We start from the raw sequence: 24,978 nt of genomic DNA on the forward strand, positions 1-24,978 counted from the left end.
CCCCCCCCCCAAATGTCTTCTGCCAGCCTCATTCTCTCTTCACAGGGGAGAGCAGGAGACAGCACGGCTCCGGACGGAGGTCGGGAGGTGGAGCTGGCCAAACTAACTTTTCATATTAACAAGCTAGAACCAACCTAGCAACCAATCACCTGCGGGTTCCTATGACTAGTTCATGTGGCCAGCTCCTCCCCCTGCCCTCCGTCCTGGGCTGTGCTATCTTCTGCTCTCCGCTGTGCACTGAGAATGACAGCAGCAGCGGGGGAGAGGGATCTGTTCGCGGTCTACCTGTTATCTGCCCACGATCGACAGGTAGTCCGTGATCAACGGGTTGCCAACCCCAGAGCTAAGATCTTGCATACATACTAGGGCCAATTTAGACAGGAGCCAATTAACCTACATGTCTATGGAGCGTGGGAGGAAACCCAGTTTGTGTCCAGAGGCGTGCTCCTGTACACGTGTGCTTTTTAGGCAAGCACCCACTTTCAGCCATTGATTTCTATGGGTAGCTGTAAATGGCTTCTGTGGATCCCAGGCAGCAAAATGCACCAAATTTCAGCAACTTGCAGTGTGTGTAAAAACCCCCTGTGGCCACCATGGCAGTTAAAGGGTTAAATTCTAATTTTCCTCTCCCAGTTTGTAGATCTAAACATGGCACCAGTAACAGTGCCACGCCCTTTTTAGATTATAAGCTCTCATGGTCAGGGCCCTCCCAATCCAAACTGTTGGCGCTATATAATCCCTGTATAATAATATTAATGTCACATTGCTGCTTCTCCTCTCGGCAGAAAGTGCTCGGTGCAGATGACGCCATGCTGAAAGTTGACCCTGGAACTGGAATCTGCTGCTTGCTCTATGACAGCGCCCCCAGTGGCCGCTTTGGCACAATGACTTACCTCTCCAAATCTGTGGCTATCACCTTGCAGGACTCTCTGCCACACAGCGGTTGTTCCATGCAGTGACACATGGACTGTCTCCACCCAAGAAATGCACTTTTGCCAGAATCGCCTTTTTTTTTTTTTTTTTTTGTGCCTTGTTGCTTTTTGAGACATACTCCAGCGTGTTACAGGTCACTGATAGGAAAATTCGGTGACTTTGCTTGGACAAGTAACCCAAGCCAAAATATCATATGGTTTACAGAAACAGCAATATAGAGGAGAGACTGCAAAGAATTCATGATGGAGTCTAATAGGACTGGCTCACATCAGCAGAAGCCTGGCTCTAGTATCCCGCTGCTAAAAGTCTAGCTTGTGCAGACGCCATGTTTTAAAGTGTATGTCCGGGCAAAATTAAAAAAAAAAAATGGTAATATTTGCAATACATGCACATTTCTCATATATTATCCCTTTAAATGTTACAAGTACAAGAAAATTATATGTGATGATCCTACAAGAAATCCGGTGGGCACCTAACTTCCTGTAATGAGCTGACAACACTTGCTCGGCTGCACTGAAATTCTAAGTTGTGTTGTCAGCCCTGCCTAGCTCTCCTTGGTCATACAACAGAAGCCTTCCCACTTTCTTCATCTCCACAACATAAAAGGGAGATGCTCTCTAGGCCAGCAGAAAACTAGGCAGGGCTAACAACACTGCTTAACATAAAGTGACAACAGGAAAATAAAGCAAGTGGTTCACCGGGTCGCACCTTATTTTTTTTTTTTCTAATTTCCAATAAATTTTCTTATTTATATCTTGTGGGTTTTTTTGGTGGGTTTTTTTTGGTGGTTTTTTTTTTTTTTGCTTGCTTGGGATTTCAGTGCAGTAAAGGCAGCAGGGCTGTCAGATTGTTGGACTTCAGGTGTTTCACTGTACTTGCATCATTGTTAAACACACACACCGTATTTTTTGCTTCATAAGACGCACCTAAGTTTTAGAGGAGGAAAACAAGAAAAAAAAAATATTCTGAACCAATAGACTGCAGACATAGTACAGGAGATGACCAGAGACTGCGGACCTTTGGGGAGTGGGTACCCGAATGTGATAGGTCCCAGAATACTACGGGGACATTCACATAGTGCAGCGCTTCTTGCGCATGCTCAGTGGGCACCCGGCTGTAAAGCCGCAAGCTGTCACAGTCGAGTACCCACACTAAAGATGCCGACACCCCTGGACCAAGGAACAGGTAAGACAGAGGAGCAGAAGAGCCGGCCCGGTGTTCTAACACGACGACGAGGGCCGTTTCATATCCGCTCCATAAGACGCACAGACATTTCCCCCCCATTTTATTGGGGAAAAAAGTGCCTCTTAAGGAGGGAAAAATATGGTGTGTTTTTATTTTTATATATATATATATATATATATATATATATATATATATATATATATATAATTTTTTTTTTTTTTTTCGGGTTTGGATTGTGCAGACATATGCTTAAGCAAAAGAGCTTAAAGGTTGCAAGAAAAGCATTTGGCTTTCTCGTGTGTTGTTTGAACTACCTAGGGGTGTAAAAAAAGGAGATCGAGAGCTCGTGAAACTGCATATATTTGAATGATAGAAAAATTGAATGTTGGTTAGGTTATATTCTCTCCAGGACAAATGTCATTTAGTCATAAAAAATAGAATGGGAAAATACTGCATTATGGCCACTAGATCACAATCATAATAAATAATATTTCCTATGAGAAGCTCCGTTTACTGGCCATAGTACACTAATTTCCTGATTCACTCTATTCTATTTGAATGAATAACATTCAGTCTGGGGAGAAAATGGCAAAATAACCTAACAACATTCAATTTTGCCCCCATTTGTACAGAATGCATGCAAAAACCACATTTCATTTTGATTTCAAATAATTATAGTATCAATGTATTGTAAAGTACAGCTATTATTGTTGCACTTTCAAATATATACTGTACATTGCAGTGTTTATCATTTCATCCTTCTCTGGAAAGGAAAGCCAAATCCCTCGAAAAAAGCAATAGTGGTCAGAGATAGTAGACAATTGCACTGTTATCATTGTACAAGTATATAGAATTTTAAGTTAAATTACAATCTATAGAATCTAAATAGTGTTCCATCGGATGATTCTTTTGAAGGGAATATTTTGTTTTTTGTTAGTACGCATTTTAAATTATTATGTTCCTAAAGTTGTAAAATGTGAGTCTTAATCAAATATATGTTTTCTGTGTTATATTTTGATGATTGTACTTCATATATAGATTCATAGTGTCTCCAGCTGGTGGCTGCTAGTCCTTAAATAAAAATGGCAGCCACGTAGAGACTTTGGTCAGCACTGACGGCAACAACAGAGCAGTAAAGGCAAGTTGATGATCTACTGAATGGGAGGCACAGGCAACCATATCTTCATATGACATGCTGAGTATGGTTGCCTGAGCATGTCTGTGCAAAAACTTAAACAAAAAGTGTGTGTGTGTGTATGTGTATATATATTTGTATGTGTGTGTGTGTGTGTGTGTGTGTGTGTGTGTGTGTGTGTATATATGTATGTGTGTGTGTGTGTGTGTGTGTATATATATATATATATGTATGTGTGTGTGTGTGTGTGTGTGTGTGTGTGTGTATATATATATATATGTATGTGTGTGTGTGTGTGTGTGTGCGTGTATGTATGCATGTGTGTGTATATATATATATACCTCTCTCTACACGCACACCTACCTCTCTCTAACTTTAACTACTTGCCAACCGTAGATAGCCAAATGACGGCTACACTGTGGCCGGCCAGTTCTGGGAGGGCGTCATATGACGTCCTCCCAGAACGCGCTCTCCGGACACAGCTGATCACGTGATGTGGTAAAAGGCCAATCACAGCGGCCTTTTACCACGTGATCAGCCATTTTTTTTTCTGTACTTGGAGATGTGCATATATTTCTTACATGGTATTTTTTTTTTTAATTTTTATTTTGCCCAGACATACACTATAACAAACTGTGCATAAAACATTTCAAAGCTTAACGCACACAATCAGATTTACTGTATAGTGATTACATTCACAGGTGTAACTAAACTTTAACCTCCCTGGCGGTATGATTATTTCAGATTTTTGGTGCTGAAAGCGATACCATTATTTTGCATGGAAATTTGGCGTTTTATATTGTAGGCCTATAATTCTTAGGAATAACTCACTGAAATCTGTCCGAACAAGAGTCTAGTAAACATCCCGGGTAGGATAAAACTTGAAACACAAAATCATAAATTATAATTTAATAAATAATCATGAAAAATAAGAATATAATAATAAATTTAATTCAATAATATAATCAATCCAAAAACACAGAAATTTGAAATAGAGCGCCAAGTTCGCACATCACTGAGCAAAGTCGCAAAATTGTTTTCAGTGTCTGATGACGAATTTCCCCACGAATCATTATCACTCAATTCTGCAAGTGGTTCTGATTTACTATCGATGTTCTCTAGCTGGTCTAAAACCACTTTTGACCTAAAGGGACACTTTTTGGACGCTATTGACATTTCTCAGTTTCCAGGCAATAAGAACCGTAAAAATGCAGGCAGGGCACAGGACAAAGCAGTAGGGGCAAAATGTATGTGAAATGGTTTGATACAGTAATGTTTTACTATGTGATTTTAGTGAATGTCACTTTTTGTCATTTTCAAATTCCTGCCGTTCCGTCCCCGTACGTCCCGACGCTCGCAGGGGACGGGACCCAGAAGACAGATGCTGGCATCCGCCAGATTACATTGCTGAAAACACTGCAGGAGGGACATCGCGGGAGCGCAGGACAAGGTAAGTGATCGAGGGATTGCGGAGCAGCGCCGCATGGTATCCCCAAGTGTAGCTTGGGGTTACCGCTTGTGGTACTGAAACTTTACCCCGAGCTACACTTGGGAATACCGCCAGGGAGGTTAAGGGCCAGTCCACACTACATGCATTTGCATTTGCTTTTTTTTTCCTGCATCCAAAATGCACAGAAAGTAGGTGATATGGTTGTCAATGTCATAGTTCACATCAATGCTTGCAGTTCCAGCGCGTTCTGGTGGCAGAAAAAAAAAAGTTGAACAGGTTACACTTTTTCTGCACAGAACTGTACTGGAATGCAGTAAAATGCATCCGATCGCACATGTCCCTATTTAAATTGAAGAAAATTATAGGGGAAAAAATTAACTTAAATGCATAAAAAACACACCAGAGCGCATCTGGACTTCGTTTCTATAATGTGAACCTGCCGTAAAAAAAGATTCTCTTGCTAACAGTTTTTATTATTCCTGAAAACAAAAATACAGTATTGGAAATTTGTGTCTTTATTTATTTTATTTAAAAAATTTAAGAAATGAACAGGTGTGGTTTGCTTTTGCTGTGTAGGCTGACTCATAGAGGTCCATTTAAAGCGGTCCTTTTCTTTTTTTAACAGCCCGACCTTATCACAATAATTTATAAAACAAAGGAGATTAGACTTTGAAGTAATTCTCGTAGCTTATATATGAAAGATGAGAAGCTACAAGTCGCTGGAGTTTCTGTTAGATTGGCCTAGCCTAGTTTCACGCTCTTTCATACCCTGGAGCAGAGCTCTGCCATCCATGAGCCCAACTGTGGAAGCCACATCAGGCAGCACGGTGGAGGTTAGTGTGTCCATACCCTCCTGGTGCCCAACCTGTGGCCAGAGGGCCACATGCTTTTGGTATATGATGTGTGGCCCTGGGACCTCAGAAGTCTGTAGTGGGAACATTGATTAGGGTATTAGCATTGCTCTCTACTAGGCCCATGTAAAATGTTACTAGTTTCGTATGTTCTGCTGCAGCATATCCCAGGTCAACAATGTAGCCTGTCCTTACTCTCTGACCCTCATTTCCTCTTTTAGGGCTGCAGTTTTGACAGTTCTCTCAAGCATTACGTATATTGAACAATATATGCAGAAATTTGGTGATGTCAGGGGCCATGCTTGAGGCCCCCTTTAGCTCATAAGTTGACAACCACTGCCATACCCATGCACTCAGTACTTGGTGTATGTTGAGCCCCAGGCTGCACAGTCTCATTGGTTTTTATGGTGCAGGTGACCCCCTGCACCATAACCACCAATGATGCTGTGTGGCCTGGGCCTCAAGCTTCCGGCAAACCAAAAATGGGTGGGTAGTCAGCAAAATTGGCTGCCTTGGGTGTTAACACCCCTACTATAGCCCTACCTTTGAATATTGAGTATGTCCTTTAGCTCCTTGCTCTGAATGGAGATGGGGGAGAGCACATAAAAGGCAGATATCTGCTGTTGGGGGTTCTCAAAGCAAACCTATTGCTTTGCTCTGAATGGGCCAAGTCTAGGTTTGCATTGACCTATCTCAAATTATTCATTCTAGTTATTTACAATTGGCCCTTTTTTGTGTTCTTGTTCCTTTCTATTAGTGCCATATGATTCTTACAACACCTGATCTATATAATTTAAAAATGGTCTTTCTATCATATCCCATTAACAATAGCAATATTTGGTTATGTAACATCGGTTTATGTGTTTCCCTTACCTCTATTTTTATACATGAGAATCAGATTTCATCTCTTGGCATAAGAGGACGACTATGGAGGAGATGATTCGGCAACACGAAAAATGCTTTCTGTACCATAGAAACAGAGAAAATTAATTCCTTCATTTGTGCTTGATCTAATACTGTCTTCTTTGTGATTAAAATAAAAACAAAATGAACCCTAAATATAATGAGGGGAATTTATGAAGACTGGCATACACAGAATCTGGAGCAGCTGTGCATGGCAATCAGCTTCTAGCTTTCATTTTCAAAGGTTATGTGTACAAGGGGAAGATAGCAGGAGATTGGTTACTCTACACAGCTGCTCCAGGTTTCGTAAATTCCCCTCAATGTGTGTATGAATACTCCTGAACATAATGCACAGCTTATGACCAATGGATGTCGACCTCCCCGCCAAATGATTGAATTTGAGTGCTTCCAGGGCAGATTACTGGTAATGCTACAGCCTAACAGGACATTTTTGACAATTGAGAGATTGTGGTAACTGTTTGGAGAAGACCCCATTTCTCTTCTAGCGTGATTGTTTCTTTGTGTACAAAACCAGCTCCATCAACACATGGTTTGGTGTGGAGGAACTCAACTGACTTCTACAGCACCCTGACCTCAACTCTACTGCATACTTTTGGGATTGGATCTTACCAGCCAACGTCAATACCTAGCCTTCCCCTGCTTGAACATCTTTGGAATTTGTTTTTTTCGTTCAACATCCTTACTTGATCTCAACCCTACTGAATGAGTACTTTTTAGGATGCCAATTGTGAGCCAGCTCTTCTCATTCAACATCAGTACCTGACTTCACAAATATTCTTTTTGCTCAATGGGCACAAATTCCAATAGACAAACACTATAATCTTATAAAGCCTGTGGAAACTGCTATAACTTGACAACTGTACCATCACATCCCACCTAAATCAATATCTTTAGCCCGAATCTAACACTATTTACTGTGCCACCCGCACATCCTTTAGGCCACAAAAAAAAAAAAAAAAACACCCTTCTTAGGGTCTTCTTGGTGTGCATGTATGCTGTGACCCCATTCTTTTCTGCAGAGAAGCTGTACAAATAGCAGCAACCTTTACAACTTTACATGATGGGGTCATCTCTAAGCCATCATCACAGTGAGTGAGGAATGGGGAGCAAATTGTTTTTTTTGTTTTTTTTTCTTTCCAAGGAGAGGAAGTGTGATTTGGACAATCAGCATTTGAAAATGGGGAAAGAAGCCAGAAAAAAAATAAGTGCAGCCAACCCATCTTGAGACTTGTAAATTGAAATATATTACATCCTTGTTTTTGGGTTTCGATCTAGTAAAAATAGGATTATCTCTCATTTTGAAGAGATTTCCTTTGTGCCCTGTTAGGAGGGCACATCAGGAAGCAAAACTACAAAATGGTGAGAACTTTTGGCAGTTGTTTTGTGGTCTATCTCTACTTAAATTTTTACCAGGGAGATTTTGGATACACTGTAGTAGATAAGAGCTTCGCTCTAGCAGTTGGCTCCAGCTGAGAATGCTCTCTGTGCTACCGCTCAAAGCTCTGTAAGAGTGAAGAACTAAGTGTCCCTTCACACCATTGTGATTTGCTGCAGTGCATTATCCCCAGCACAATGATAGTTTTTGTGTTAAGGTAGCCCATTCATTCTGAATTGGCTGCTGAATTCACCCCTGGGAACCGAAAACCAGACCTGGCTCCTATTCTTCCATATGACACCAAAAAATCACAGTGTATTATGCTGAGCTGCAATTAAGGTCTGTTCCTTTAGGGTAGTGGTCTCCAGACTGCCTCCCTTGGGCCAGATGTGGCTCTTTATTTGGCCCTTGGGCCACTATACCTTCCCCTGATGACAACAACAACAATGAGGCATCATTCCTTTCTCTAACACCAACAGTGGAGCATAATTTCTCCAACTGATACCAACAATAGAGTGCTATTCCATCAACGGCAACTATGGGATATGATTCCTTCCACTGACACCAAAAATTGAGCATAATTCTTCCCAATGACACCAATGATGAAGCACTAGTTCTCACACTGATATAAATGATTGAACACTATTCCTCCCAATGACACCAACAATGCAGAATTATTCCTTCCAAGGATCCCTGCACTCTCACCAAACCACCAGCCTGCCCTGTCCTACATCTGCAACCATGCACTTTCACACAGCCACTCCCCATCTGTAATATTGCCCAAATTCCCTTCCTCCTCGACTCACCCAAACACCATTGTCCTTATGTGACCTTCTCCCATAGACATGCCTTACAAACCCATTTATAAGTAATCAGTCTCAGTTATATCAAACTGAGCAGATCTCTCTTTTTTAGTACACCATGTGTGATCAGAATCCTGCAGGACAAGATGACAAAACAGTAAATATTCAGAACAAAGTATAACATAGTCCAACCCAAGTTACATTTTCCATTGTCTGCAATGTTCCCAACCCTGCCAGGAATTGGCACACTTCTGGTAGAAAAGAAGTCTCATCGAACTTCGTCACTCAGAAGACAGGAGAAGCTTGGAAAATGGTCACGTGAGACTTTATCCGGCATTCACTGACCGTGCTCATCTTTGGTACAGGCGCATGCCCCTAGACGAGCTCTAGCCCTAGCCATATGGTGGGGTGGGGGGGGCAAGTCAACTACTCGTATCCAGTTTCCCCATTCCACCCCTGACAACTATCACCCGGTTCCCCAGTTCCACCCCCTGAGGACTCGCACCCAGTTCCCGTTCTACCCCCTGATAGGTTGCACCCTGTTCCATTCCCTGACGACTCAGTTCCCCTTTTCCACCTCTCGATGGCTCATACCAACTTCCCTGTTTTACCTTCTTGCAGCCTGCACCCAGTTCCCCTGTTGTACCCCTTGACAGGTCACACCCAGTTCCACCCCCTGATGGCTCTCACCTAGTTCCCCAATTCCACCTCATGAGAGCTTGCACCCAGTTCCCCTGCTCCACTCACAACACACCCAATTTCCATTTTTCACCTCATGATGGCTCATACCCAGTTCCCCCGTTCCAACCCTTAGCAGCTCTCACCCAGCTCCCCTGTTCCATCCCCCTGATGGCTCTCACCCAGCTCCCCTGTTCCACCCCCTGATGGCTTGCACCCAGTTGCCCCATTCCACCCCCTAGCGGCTCTCACCCAGCTCCCCTGTTCCACCCCCTGATGGCTTGCACCCAGTTGCCCCATTCCACCCCCTAGCGGCTCTCACCCAGCTCCCCTGTTCCACCCCCTGATGGCTTGCACCCAGTTGCCCCATTCCACCCCCTAGCGGCTCTCACCCAGCTCCCCTGTTCCACCTCCTGATGGCTTGCACCCAGTTCCCCCGTACCACCCCCTAGCGGCTCTCACCCAGCTCCCCTGTTCCACCCCCTGATGGCTTGCACCCAGTTCCCCTGTTCCACCCCCTGGTGGCTCTTATCAAGTTCCCCTCTTCCACCCCCTGGTGGCTTGCACCTAGTTTTCCTGTTCCACCCCCTGATGGTTCGCACTGTTTCCCTGTTCTACACCATATGATAAGTGACTCTAAAAGGAGCTGACCTCATGCTAGCAACAAATGGCACTGTGTGGCAGAGCCTGCACAATTTCATTGGTAGCTAGCACGCCATTGGTTGTAAGGATGCTGGCATCACCTGCTGCACAGTGCCATTAGTTGCTGTGGTGCAGGCAACCATCTGCATTCTAAAAACCAATGATGCTGGGTGGCCAGAGGGCTGAACTAACTGGTTGCTATGATGCAAGCAGCCCCTGCCACACAGCATTATTGGTAGTTATAGTGCAGGCAGTCGCCTGTGTCCTAGCAGCCAAGAATGTTGTGTGAGCCGAGCAGAGCGTTTGGTATGGAAATTCTAGCCTCAGTTACCCAGCACCACCCACCCACAAACCCAGCACCACCACTCACAGCTTGCCACCCTGCATCCCATTGTATATTTAAAGCAGAACTTTACCCATGACAACTTAGTGTGTGCTGCAAATTGCCCTCCAGCATTATTCTTGGTTCATCTTGCCAGTGGTAGCCATTTTGCTAAAGTCCAGAGCCTGTGAGCAGCAGTAAAAGTGTAGGCTGGCAGCTGACCGGCCTCTGCAGCATTGTACTGTCTGTTTTTCTGCAAACTAATGAGCAACTAAGCATGTGCACAGCACGGTGACACAGTGTATAATTGTTTTTTACTGTTTTATATAGCTATACCTGCAGAAGGGGCCAGATTGAAGGGGTCGAGTAGGACTTAAGGGGCCAAATAATAGAAGATCAATGTTCTGGTTTACAATGTGAATTTGCAGACTAATCTTGTACCAACTTTTTTTCTTAGTTCTATTCTCAAATATATTTATTACGGTTTTGTGCTCACTCGCAAAAAGGGGGTCTCCAAATGTTTCAGTATGAGGGCAATATAGTATATTTTACAAACCGATATGGGCTGAAAAATCAATTTTAAAAGTGAGCAAATCAAATTTAAAGGAACACATTTTACTTGTAGGGGAGAACTCAGATATATCATAGCAATTAAAAAACAACTCCTTCAGAGTCCCCAGCAAAGTGCCCTTCCATCAGTCTATCCCTGCATCCGGGTTTGTAGAAGTGTCCCCTCTTACCTCAGAGGGCAGCCTAAAATCGAGCAGGAAGCTGGGTTTGGCCATTGGGCTGCAGTTTGGATACTCCCTGCTTGATACGAGGGAAACCCTACTGGAAGAACATGTTGGGTTCCATTGATAACATCTAAAAGAATAGATTATTATAAGTACTTATATATCACCATCAATTTACGCAGCGCTTTACATATATATTGTACATTTACATCAGTCCCTACCCCTCAAGGGGTGTACATTCTAAGGTCCACTTTAGAGAGGAGGCAATTCACCTACCAGCATGTCTTTGGAATGTGAGAGGAAACTGGAGTACCCGGAGGAAACCTGCACAGGGAGAACATGCAAACTCCAGTGAGGTGGGGCTGTGGTTGGGATTCAAACTGATGACCCGAGTACTGACAGGCAGAAGTCCTAACCAGTTACTGCTATGCTAAATGGATGCCTGATGTGGAAGCCGCAGTGCCTCGCCAAGCCTCCTTTGTATACTACAGTCCTAACTCTATAGTTTTGAGAGTCCCCAAGTTGGAGCACATATAGCAGAGGCTAGATTAAGGGCTGGCTTGTACGAAGAGAGCCCACCCCTTAAAGGCTCAAGATTGCATGGGACGCCCAGCAAGAGCACCATGGCAGCTGGAGGCATCCAGTGTGTCCTTATGCCAAATTTAGCCAGCAAGCTTTGCATGCATAGGGCAGCCTCCCCAATCTATATATAGCCTTTGCAGTAAGGCGCACAAAGAAGGCCTTTGCACATCACAAAATAAAAACATTTCTCAGCACACTTATCAGCTAAGGTCACAGGCACCTCCACCAACCTGACCCCCCCCCCCCCCAGGACACAGGCATCTCCACCAACTTGATCCCCCGGGTCCCAGGCATCTCCACCAACCTCACCCCCCAGGTCACAGGCATCTCCACCAACCTCACTGCCCAGGTTATAAACATCACCAACCTAACCCCTCGGGTCACAGGTATCCCAAGCAACCTAAGCACCCAGGTCACAGGTATCCCAAGCAACCTAACCCCCCCGTGTCACAAGTATCTCCACCCACCTCACTGCCCAGGTTACACATACAGTATCTCCACCAACCTAACCACCCGGGTCACAGACATCACCAACCTGGATCATAGTTTCTCAACCAACCTAACCGCCCGGATCAAAGATATACCCAGCAACTTAACCACCTCTGGCTTAAAGGCATGTCCACCAACCTATCCCCCCAGGTCACAGACATCTCCACCAACCTAACCACCTGGATAACAGACATCTCCACCAACCTCATCCCCTGGATCACAGGACAAGTATCTCCACAAATCTCATGCAATCCAGGTCACAGGCATATCCACCAAGTCAATGCCCCAGGTGACAGGTATCACCACCAACCCAACCCCTCAGGTTGACAGGTATCTCCAACAACCTAATTCTCTGGGTTGACAGGTATTTCCACCAACCTAACCCCCCCGCCGGGTTGACAGGTATCTACCCCAACCTAACCCCCCCTGGGTTGACCAGTATCTACCTCAACCTAACCACCCCCCCCCCAGGTTGAATGGTAGCTATCCAACCTAACCCCCCCAGGTTGACAGGTATCTACCCCAACCATACCCTAACCCTGGGTTGAATGGTATCTACCCCAACCTAACCCCACCCCCAAGTTGAAAGGTATCTACCCCAAGCTAACCCCACCCCCAGGTTGAAAGGTATCTACCTCAACCTAGCCCCACCCCTGGGTTGAAAGGTATCTACCCCAACCTAGCCCCACCCCTGGGTTGAAAAGTATCTACCTCTACCTAACCCTCCTGGGTGACAGGAATCTGCCCCAACCAAAATCCCCCAGAGACAGGTATCTACCCAAACCTAACCCCCCCCCCCCCCCTGGTGAATTGAATGTTTTCCCACTAACAAAGAAATGTTCAGTCAAAAAATCGAATGGTAAGTGTATTGTAACACTGAGACATGCATTTCTATTGAAATTTTTGTTGCTATTCTCTAACAAATGATGACTGATTTGCATGTTCATGAGGGAAATAAGTATTTGATCCCCTTCACAAAACAGGACTTAATACTTGGTGGCAAATCCCTTGTTGGCAATCACAGAGGTCAGACATTTCCTGTAGTTGGCCACCAGGTTTGCACACATCTCAGGAGGGATTTTGGCCCATTCCTCTTGGCAGATCCTCTCAAAGTCATTAAGGTTTGGTGGCTGACGTTTGGTAACTCGAACTTTCAACTCCCTTCACAGATTTTCAATTGGATTAAGGTCTGGAGACTGGCTAGGCCAATCCAGGACCTTAATGTGCTTCTTGAGCCCCAACCTCACCACCCCCACACCCCAAAATGTTTTTTATCTCAGCCGACTTCATCACCCGCCCTCCCCGACCTCACCACCCTCCAACCCCCACCCCCCAAAAAACTATCTTTGCCGACCTCACCACCCGCCCCCCACCCAACCTCACCAAACCCCAACCCCCAAAAAACTATGTCCACTGACCTCACCACCCGCTCTCCCCCCCCCCAAAAAAAAAACTATCTCCGCCGACCTTACTACCCGCTCCCCCCCACCCCCCAAAAAACTATCTCTGCAAACTTCACCAACCCCCACCACAAAAAAAACTACCTCCGCCGACCTCACCACCCACCCCCCGACCTCAGCACCCCCCAACCCCAAAAAACTATCTCTGCGAGCCTCACCACACCCCACCCCAAAAAAATTATCTCTGCCGACATCAAAACCCACCCCTGACCTCACCACCCCTGCCCCACTCCCCACACCCCCACAAAAAATTACCTCCGCCAACCTCAAAACCGGCTCTGCTGACCTCACCACCTTCGCCCAACCCCCAAAAGCCTATCTCCGCCGATGTCAAAACCCGTCCCCCTGAACTCACCACCCCCGTCCCAACCCACAACCTCCAAACTATCTCTAACGACATCACAAATTACCACCCCCGACCTCATGACCCCCCACCCCTAAAAAAAAAACTCTCTGCAGACCTCAAAACCCGCCCGCCGACCTTACCACCCCTGCCCCACTCCCCACACCCCAAAAAAAAAACTATTTCCGCCGACCTACAAACCCACCCCCCCAAAAAAAAATCTCTGCCGACCTCAAAACTCGCCTCCCGACCTCACCACCCCTGCCCAAACCACCCCCCAAAAAACCTATCTCCGCCGACCTCAAAACCCGTGCCCCCAACCTCACCACCCCTGCCCCAACCCCCACGCCAAAATAAACCTATCTCTGCCAACCTCCAAACTCACCTCCCCAACTTCACCACCCCCGCCCCACCCCACCCCACCAAAAAAATATTTGTGGACCTCAAAACTTGTTTCCCTGACCTCACCACCCCCCAAAAAAAAAACTATCTCCACCGACCTCAAACCCCCCACCCCCCAAAAAAACCTCTCCACCGACCTCAAAACCCACACCCCCAATTTCACCCCCCCCGCCCCACCCCAAAAAATATATCTCCGCCGACCTCAAAAATCTTCCCCCAACCTCACCACCCCTGACCCCACTGCCCCACCCCCCAAAAATCTATCTCTGCCGACCTCAAAACCCACCCTCTGACCTCACCACCCCTGCCCCACCCCCTAAAAAAAATTATCTCCGCCGACCTCCAAACTCATCTCCCCGACCTCACCACCCCCATCCCACCCCTCAAAAAAACTATCTCCGCTGATCTCCAAACTATCTCTGCCGACATCACAAATCGCCCCCCCGACCTCATCACCCCCCCACCCCTAAAAAAAAACTATCTCTGCTGACCTCAAAACCCGCCCCTGACCTTACCACTCCTGCCCCACTCCCCACACCCTAAAAAAAAAAACTATCTGCGCCAACCTACAGAATCGCCCCCCCCCCCAAAAAAAATCTCCGCCGACCTCAAAACTCGCCCCCACCGACCTCACCACCCCCGCCCAACCTTCCCCCTAAAAAACCTATCTCCACCGACCTCAAAACCCGTGTCCCCAACCCCCACCCCAAAAAAAACCTCCCCAACCTCACAAAAAAAATCTCCCTGACCTCACAATGCCGCCCCACCCCCCCAAAACACTATCTCCATGAACCTCAAAACCTTCCTCCCTGACCTCACCACCCCCCAAAAAAAAAAAACTATCTTCACCAACCTCAAAACCTGCCCGACCTCCCAAAAAAACTATCTCCACCGACCTCAAAACCCACACCCCCAATCTCACCACCCCAAAAAATATATCCGCCAACCTCAAAAATCTTCCCCCCAACCTCACCAACCCCACTGCCCCACCCCTCAAAAAATCTATCTCTGCCGACCTCATAACCTGCCCACCTCCCAAAAAAAACTATCTCCGCTGATCTCAAAACCCTCCCCACCCCTCAAGCCCCCAAAAAATCCACCAACCTCAAAAATCTTTCCCTTGACCTCACCACCCCTGACCCCACTCCCTCACTTCCAAAAAAATCTATCTCTACCGATCTCAAAACTCACCCTCTGACCTCTCCACCCACGCTCCACCCTCCCACCCCCCCAAAAAAAACTATCTACGCCAACCTCAAAACCCGCCTCCTACCCCCCTAAATCTCTGCCATCCCCCACCCTCCCCCCCAAAAAACTATCTCACTACCCCCCCAAAAAAAATTATCTTAACACTCCCCCTCCCCCCCAAAAAACCCCCATCTCACCCCCCCCACTCACCCCAAAAAAATCCATCTCACCCCCCAAAAAATCCATCTCACCACACCCCCACCCTTCCTCCCCCCAAAAAAATGATCTCACCACTCCCTTCCCAAAAAAACTATCACCCCCCACCAAACAAACTCACCATCCCTCCACCAAAAAAAACCATCTCACCACCCCCCCATCCTCCTTCCCAAAACAAAAACTATCTCACCACCCTCCCACCCCCCTCAAAAAAAATAATACCACCACCCCCAAAAAAGAAAAAAATTCTCACCACCGCCCCTACCCTCCCCCACAAAAAAGCTCACCGCCCCCCAAAAAAGCTATTTCCCCCCCCCCCCCCGTCTTCTCCAAAAAAAACTCCCCCCCAAAAACAAATCTCACCACCCCCCCGACCCTCCCCTCCAAAAAACTATCTCAGCCCCCCCACCCTCCCCTCCAAAAAAAATCTCACCACCCCCCACCCTCCCCCCCCCCCAAAAAAAATTCTCACCCTCCCCCCAAAATACATTTCTCACCTCCCCCCCAAAAAAAAATAATTCACCACCCTCCCACCCCCCCAAAAAAAATAAATCACATAAAAATAAAATAAAATAAATCTCACCACCCCTCACCCCCAGAGAAATCTATCTCACCACCCTCCCACCACCCCCCTACTCTACCCCCCAGCCCCCAAAAAAATCTCACCACCTCCCCCAAAAAAAAATCTCACCACCACCCCACCCTCCCCTCCCCAAATAAACTCACCACCCCCCAAAAAAAAATCTCACTACCCCCGAAAAAAATCTCTCACCACCCCCCTACCCCCCCAAAAAAATTCTCCCCACCCTCCAACCAAAAAAATCTCTCACCCCCCCACACTCCCCCCCAAAAAAAACTATCTCACCAACCCACACCCTCCCCCCCAAAAAAAAATCTCACCCCAATGAAATTATCTCACCACCCCCCTACCCACCCCCCCAAAAAAACGATCTCACCCCCCCCCCCCAAAAAAAATCTCACCACACTCCCACCCCCAAAAAAATATCTCACCTCCCTCCAAAAAAAATCTCACCACCCTCCCCCCCAAAAAAAACGAAATCACCCCCCAAAGAAATCTATCTCACCACCCCCCCAGCCTCCCCCCCCAAATTAACTGTCTCACCCCCCAAAAAATCGAAACAACCTCCCACCCCTCCCCCCAAAAAATATCTCACCATCGTCCCAATCCCCCCCCCAAAACAAAATCACCCCCGAAAGAACTCACCACCCCCACCCTCCCCCCAAAAAATCTCACCACCCCCCAAAAAAAATCTCACCACCCCCCCACCTTCCCCCCCCAAAAAAATCTCACAATCTACCCAAACAAAACTATCTCACCACCCAAAAAAACTCACCACCCCCCAAAAATTATATCTCACCACCCCCCACCCTCCCCCCCAAAAAAACTCTCACCCCCAAAGAAATTATCTCATCACCCCCCTAAAAAAAATCTCTTCATACCCCCAAAAAAAAATATCTCACCACCCTCCCCACAAAAAACTCTCACCCCGCAAAGAAATCAATCTCACAACCCCACACCCTCCCCCCCAAAAAAAATCTCACCCCCCAAAAAATCTCACCACCCCCCTACCCTCCCCCCCAAAAAAAACTCACCCCCCAAAGAAATTATCTCACCACCCCCCTACCCTCCCCCCAAAAAAAAATCTCACCACACTCCCACCCCCCCAAAAAAATCTCACCTCCCCCCCAAAAAAAACTCACCACCCTCCCACCCAAAAAAAACTATCTCACCACCACTCACCTTCCCCCCCAAAAACAAATTCACCCCCCAAAAAATCTCTCACCACCCCCCTACCCTCCCCCCAAAAAAACTATCTCACCACCGAGCCACCCTCCCCCCAAAAAAATCTAAGTCACCCACCAAAGAAATTATCTCACCACCCCCCCACCCTCCAACCAAAAAACACTCACCAACACACCAAAAAAAATCTCACCACCTTCCCCCCCAAAAAAATCTCACCACCACCCCCAAAAAAAATCTCACCACCCCACACCCTCCCCCCAAAAAAAACTATCTCACCCAAGAAATCTCACCACCCCCCTACCCTCCCCCCCAAAAAATAATCTCACCACACTCCCACCCCCCCAAAAAAAAATCTCACCTCCCCCCAAAAAAAATCTCATCACCCTCCCACTCTCCCCCCCAAAAAAATATCACCCCCAAAAAAATCTATCTCATCCTCCCCCACAAAAAAATGAATTTACCCCCCAAAGAAATCTATCTCACCACCCCACCCCCCCAAAAAAAATATCTCACCACCCCCCTACCCTTCCCCCCCCCAAAAAAAAAAAAACTATCTCACCACCCCCCATCCTCACCCGCAAAACAAAAACTATCTCACCACCCCCCCAAAAAAAATCTCACCTTCCTCCCACCTTCCCCCCAAAAAAACTATCTCACCTCCCCCCATCCTCCTCACCAAAACAAAAACTATCTCACCCCCCCAAAAAAAACTCACCACCCCCCACCCTCCCCCCCAAAAAAACTCACCACCCCCAACCCCCCCAAAAAAATATCTCACCCCCCCCCCCAAAAAAAAATCTCCCCCAATAAAACTGTTACCACCCCTCCACACCCCCCAAAAAAAATCTCACCACCCCCTCAAAAAAATATCTCACCACCCCCACCCTCCAACCCAAAAAACTATATCACCACCCCCCATCCCCGTTCCCAAAAAAAAAAAAAAAAAAAAAAAACTCTCACCCTCCTCCCCTACGAAAAAAGAAACTATCTCACCACCACCCCATCCTTCTCCCCAAAATAAAAACTATCTCCCCCCATCCTCCTCCCCAAAACCACCCCTCAATAAAAATCTCACCACTCTCCCCCACAAAAAAAACAAAAAACCCTATCTCACCCCCCCCCATCCTTTGCCCGAAAACAAAAACTATCTCGCCCCCCCCAAAAAAAAAGATCTCACCACACCTCCTCCCCCCAATAAAAAATCTCACCACCCTCCCCCCAAAAAAAAATCTCACCACCGCCCACCCTCCACCCAAAAATAAATCTCACCAACCCCCCCCCCCAAAAAAAAAACTATCTTACCACCCCACACTCCCCCCCAAAAAACTGTTACCACCCCTCAAAAAAAATCTCTCCCCCCCAAAAAAATATCTTGCCACCCCCCAAAAACAAATATCCCACCACCCCTCCACATCCCCCAAAAAAAATCTCACCATCCCCCACCCCCAAAAAAAAAAATCTCCCCCCAAAAATACTATGTTACCACCCCTCAAAAAAAATCTCACCACTCACCACCCCCCAAAAAAAACCTCACCACCCCCTTCACCCTCCCCCCCAAAACAAAAACTATCTCCACACCCCCCAAAAAGAAATCTCACCACCCTCCCCCACAAAAAAAAATCTCACCACCCCCCTTCACCCCCCCCCCAAAAAAAAAAACTCACCACCCCGCTCACCCTCTCCCCCCCAAAAAAAAAACCTCACCACCCCCCTTCACCTTCCACCCCCCCAAAAATAATATCTCACCACCCCCCCTTCACCTTCCACCCCCCCCCAAAGAAAATCTCATCACCCCCCTTCACCCTCCCTCCAAAACAATATCTCACCACCCCACCCTCCCCCCCCAAAAAAAACAATCTCCCCACAAAAAAATCTCACCACCCTCCCCCGCGAAAAAAAAAACTAACTATCTCATCCCCCCATCCTCCCCCCAAAAACAAAAACTATCTCGCCACCCGCCCAAAAAAAAAAAACCTCACCATTCCCCACCCTCCCCCCCAAAAAAAAACTCTCACCACCCCCCAAAGAAAATTATCTCACCACCCCCCCACCCCCAAAAAAACTCACCCCCCACAAATTATCTCACCCTTCCCCCCAAAAAAACTGACCTTGATAGGAACCCTGATCTAAGTGGGAACCCTGATTTAAAAGGGGGACCCTAATGGGGATCCTAATGTAAAGGGGACTCTAATATAGACCGTGATGTAAAGGGGGATCCTGGTGAGCACCCTGTTATATGGGGGAACCTTGTTAGGGAGTCTGATATGACTCTGATATATGGGGGGAATTTTACAAAGAAGGTCTCTGATGTAAGGGGAAACCTTGATGTATGGGGGCACCTTATTGGGACCCAGATGTAAAGAAGCACCCTGATATAAGGGGGACCTGAATAGGGAATCTGATGTTAAAGGGACCCTAATGTAAGGGGGGACTTTGATGTAAGGACATTTTTTGATGTAAGGGGGAACCCTTATGGGTATTCTCATTGGGAACCCCAATATAAGGGGGACCTCCAAGTATATGGAAAACCCTGATAGAGTCCATGCAATAAGGGGGCACACTGATTGGGACCCTAATGAGGAATCTGGTGGAAGGAGTCCCTGGCGTAAGGGAGTACCCTGATGTAAGGGGGGACCCTGACAGAGACCCCTTATGAGGACTGATTGGTACCTTGAGGGTGACAATGATATATGGGGGGAATCTGATGAAGGGGGACCCTGATGTAAGGGGAGACCCTGGTGTATGGGAGCACCTTATTGGGACCCAGATGTAAGGAAGCACCCTGATATAAGGGGGACCCTAATGGGGAATTTGATGTTAGGGGGAACCTAATGTTAGGGAGCTTCCTGATGTAAGAGGTTCCCTGATGGGTACCCTCATTGGGACCCTGATGTGAAGGGGGCCCTGTTTTAAGGGGGGGGCTCTGATATAAGGAGGGACCTTGATCAGGCCCTGATGAGTACTGATATACTGTAGATGTAAGGAGGAGCGCTGATAAGACCCTGATATAAGGGGGACCCTGATTGAAAGGGGACCCTCATGGGGTCTCTGATATAGACCCTGATGCAAGGGGGACCCATAAAAAGTGGGGGGACCTGATAAGGGATCTGATGTATGGGGGCACTTTACTGGGACCTTGATGTAAGGGAGCACCCTGATATAAGGGGGACCCTAATAGGGAACCTGATGTTAGGGGGATCCTAATGTTAGGGACCACCCTGATGTAAGTGGAACTCGGACTGGGTCCCTAATATAAGGGGGGACCTTGTTTGGGATCCTGATGTAAAAAGAGGCCCTGATATAAGGGGGGACTTTGATCGGGACCCTGATATGAATTGATATGGGCCCTGATGTAAGGGGAGACCCTGATGTAAGGGGGCACCTTATTTGGACCCTGATGAAAAGGGGGACCCTGATAGGTAATATGATTTAAGGGAAACCCTGATGTAAGGGACCACCCTGATGGGGAATCTGATGTAAGAGTTACCCTAATGTTAGGGAGCTTCCTGTTAGGGAGGTACCCTGTTTGGGACCCTGATGTAAGGGGGGACCATGATGTAAGGAAATTTTTTGATGTAAGGGGGAATCCTTATGGGTACCTTCATTGAGACCCTGATGTAAAGGGGGCCCTGTTTTAAGGGGTGGTCCTGATATAAGGAGGGACCTTGATCAGGCCCTGATGTGGACTGATATAGATGTAAGGGGGAACCCTGATATAAGGGAGACCCTGATTTAAGGAGGACCCTTAAATAATGGGGGGGCCTGATAAAGGATCTGATGTATATGGGGACTCTGATGGAAAATCTTATTAAAGGGGGACCCTGATGCAAGGGAACACAGTGATGAGAACCCTGATGGGAGGGGTATCCTGAAGTTCGACATTGGTGTAAGTGTGGACCCTGATTTAACAGGAGACTCTGATGGGGACCCTGATGAGGAATCTGATGTATGGGGGCCCTGATGTAAAGGAGCACCATTATATGTATGCATGTATGTATGGGGACCCTAAAGTAAGGGAACACCCTGATGCGAACCCTGATGTGAGGGCTACCCTGAAGGTCAAAATTGATGTAACGGGGGACCTTGATGGGAACCCTGATGTAAAGGGAGGACCCTAATAAAGATCCTAAATGTAAAGGGAACTCTAATTTGCCCTGTGATGTAAAGGGGGATCCTGATGGGGACTTATTGGGACCCTGGTGACCACCCTGCTTTATGGGGGAACCTTGTTGGGGAGTCTGATGTAAAAGGGACCCTGATGTAAGGGGGGACCCTGACTGGGACCCTTATGAGGACTGATTGGTACCCTGAGGGTGATCCTGATATATGGGGGGAATCTGACAAAAGGGGTCCCTGATGTATGGGGGCACCTTATTGGGACACAGATGTAAAGGAGCACCCTGATATAAGGGGGACCCTAATAGGGAATATGATGTTAGGGGGACCCTAATGTTAGGGAGCTTCCTGCTGCAGGGGGGACCTTGATGTAAGGAAATTTTTTGATGTCAGGGGTAACTCTTATGGGTACCCTCATTGGGACCCTGATGTAAAGGGGACCCTGTTTTAAAGGGGGGGCTCTGATATAAGGAGGGACCTTGATCGGGCCCTGATGTGGACTGATATAGATGTAAGGGGGAACCCTGATGGGACCCTGATGTAAGGGAGCGCCTTTATATAAGGGGGACCTTCATAGGGACTCTGATATAGACTGTGATGTAAGGGGAGACCCAGAAAAAATGGGGGGACCTGATAAGGGATCTGATGTATGTGGAGACCCTGATGTATGGGGGCACCTTACTGGGACCTTGATGTAAGGGGGCACCCTGATATAAGGGGGACCCCAATAGGGAATCTGATGTTATTCATTAAAGGTACCCTATGGAACAAAACAATTACCTTGGCGAATATATACAGCTCCTGTTGGATTCTTCCGCCAAGTATGCCAAACACTCACTGCCTTCCAATCAGGCATACTCATTCTAGGAGGCGACTTTAACCTGGCACTAAACCCGTTAGAAGACACATCCACTGGTTCCTCCTCAACTACTTTCCATGCACTCAAACAAATTAAGATACAACTTCATGACCTTTTACTACATGACTCATGGTGGACGCTTCACCCGAACACTAAAGATTACACGTTCTACTCGTCACCTCATCAGCGCTATACCAAAATAGATCATCTTTTTTTGTCACAAAGAGATCTCCCACTACGATTGAAGCTATGGTAGTTTCAGAACACCATCCGTTTACAATGACCCTCCATTTTCCTACTTCACTTCACCATACCAAAACTTGGAGACTTGGATTCTTCCCTCCTTATGGACCCTCTCAATGCATCAAAAATCCTTGAAAATTTGCGAAAATTTTTTACAGAGAATGACATGCCAGATTCCTCCCCGTTGATACAATGGGAAACACATAAATGTGTCCTACGGGGACTTTTTCTCGCGATGTCTGGCTCATGGAAAAAGGCAGCACAGGCCTTAGAAACCTTTCTGACACAAACAATACGAAAACTAGAAGAAACCCATAAATGCACACAAACTCAACAAACTTACACAGAACTGCTCGACACATGCACTAGGCTATTGGAGGAACTGGGCCGTAAAACTAAACGCAAATATGTACTAACACAAAAGCTTTTTTACGAGCAAGGAAATAAATGTGACAAACTTCTAGCCAAGGCTCTACAAGCCAAAAAAGCGGCTAATATTATTCATCATGTTCAAGGTGATGTTGTGGTGGCCTCCCCAGATATTGCGGCCCAATTTGAGACTTACTATGCTTGTCTCTATAACTTACCCCCAACCCCAAAACCATCTGGGCAACACTAGGCCAAGAGAAGACATCCTGCATGACTTTTTGATGCAATACTCTCCAAAACCAATCTCGCATACACAGGCTAAAGACATAGCTGGCCCGTTAAATTATGAAGAATTTAAGATAGCGGTAACCCAATTAAAATCAGGGAGGTTTATTACAAGTCATATTGGGAGATCCTTGCACGTCCCTTTCTCCGAGCCTTTAATTCTCTAGCTCGACCTGGTCCAGACCTACGACATCTTTCTGAAGCACATATTTCTGTGATCCCGAAAGAGGGGAAAGACCCCACTGCGGTCAGTAACTATCGCTCAATTTCCTTTCTTAACGTATCTTTGCCAAATTCATAGCCAATCGCCTTCTCCCGACCATCCAGTCACTGATTTCTAAAGATCAGGTGGGATTTATTCCTGGTAGAGAGGCAAGAGACAATACAAGGCCATCAACATCCACCACTGGTTTTCTAACTCAAACCGTCCAGGTTTCTTCCTTTCCCTACATGCAGAGAAGGCGTTTGACAGATTGGCATGTGACTATCTGCTAGCGGCTATGCGACATCTGGGCTTTGGTAAACGCTTGCTATCTTTCATTATGGCACTTTACACAACACCCACAGCTAAAGTTCGGGTTAATGGACATCTGTCAAACGCCTTCTCCATCAATAATGGTACCCGACAAGGTTGCCCACTATCCCCTCATTTATTTGTTCTTACACTTGAACCCTTTCTGGGGCGCCTAAGATCAAACGAGAACATCAAAGGTGTAACCATATCGGATAAAACTTATAAATTAGCAGCATATGCTGACGACATTCTACTCTTCCTAACAGATTTCCAAATCACCCTGCCTAACTTACTACTGGATTTTTGTGTTTTTCAATACATCTCCAACTTCAAAATTAACTTTACTAAATCTTATGCCCTGAATGTTACCCTACCTGAACGAATAGTAACGTGTTGTCGAGAGAATTTTCCCTTCAGATGGCAAAGCATTGTTAGGTCTCATGTCTCTCATCTTTCTCTTGGCAATGCCCCATAGATTGTCTATGGGGTTCAGGTCAGGCAAGTTTGCTGGCCAATCAAGCACAGTAATCCCACGGTCATTGAACCAGGTTTTGTGCTTTTGGCAGTGTGGGCAGGTGCCAAGTCCTGCTGGAAAATGAAGTCGGCATCCCCATAAAGCTAGTCTGCGGAAGGAAGCATGACGTGCTCCAAAATCTCCGGGTAGATGGCTGCATTGACCCTGAACTTAATGAAGCACAGTGGACCAAGGTCTGTTTTTCTTTAGCCCAGGTAAGACGCTTCTGACGTTGTTTGTTGTTCAGGTGCGGATTGACAAGAGGAATACGATATTTGAAGCCCATGTCCAGGATCCGTCTGTGTGTGGTGGCTCTTGATGCACTGACTCCAGCCTCAGTCCACTCCTTGTGAAAGTCCCCAACACTTTTGAATGGGCTTTTCCTGACAATCCTCTCCAGGCTGCGGTCATCCCTGCTGCTTGTGCACCTTTTTCTTCCACACTTTTCCCTTCCACATAACTTTCTGTTAGGGATCCGGGTATGACCAGAAATGTGTGGACTGACACAGGGAAGTAGCAGGCTTCAGGAACACAGGCGTAGTCAGGCTGGAGAGGTGGAATGGTCAGGCAGGCCGTAAGGTACTGTCAGGTGCTGCCTGGC

The 24,978-nt window shown here is 46.7% G+C and overlaps 1 protein-coding gene across 7 annotated transcripts in view; it reads left to right on the top strand.

Annotated features, from left to right (window-relative positions):
- Positions 1 to 24,978, top strand: part of LOC149442204 (phosphorylase b kinase regulatory subunit alpha, skeletal muscle isoform-like) — a 326,068-nt gene that overhangs the window by 89,380 nt on the left and 211,710 nt on the right. For 4 of the 7 annotated variants that reach the window (XM_089656369.1, XM_089656371.1, XM_089656375.1 and 1 more), the window contains one exon: positions 786 to 5,213. The exons of the other annotated variants lie outside the window; for them this stretch is intronic. In XM_089656369.1, coding sequence (XP_089512495.1) covers positions 786 to 959 — 174 coding nt within the window. In that variant the 3' untranslated portion in view covers positions 960 to 5,213. Of the gene's footprint in view, positions 1 to 785; positions 5,214 to 24,978 lie in introns of those variants that run through there. 7 annotated transcript variants of the gene reach the window in all.

Source organism: Staurois parvus, unplaced genomic scaffold, assembly GCF_062004578.1.
Source record: "Staurois parvus isolate SC_StPar_1 unplaced genomic scaffold, SC_StPar_1.0 ptg000902l, whole genome shotgun sequence".
NCBI lineage: Eukaryota > Metazoa > Chordata > Amphibia > Anura > Ranidae > Staurois > Staurois parvus.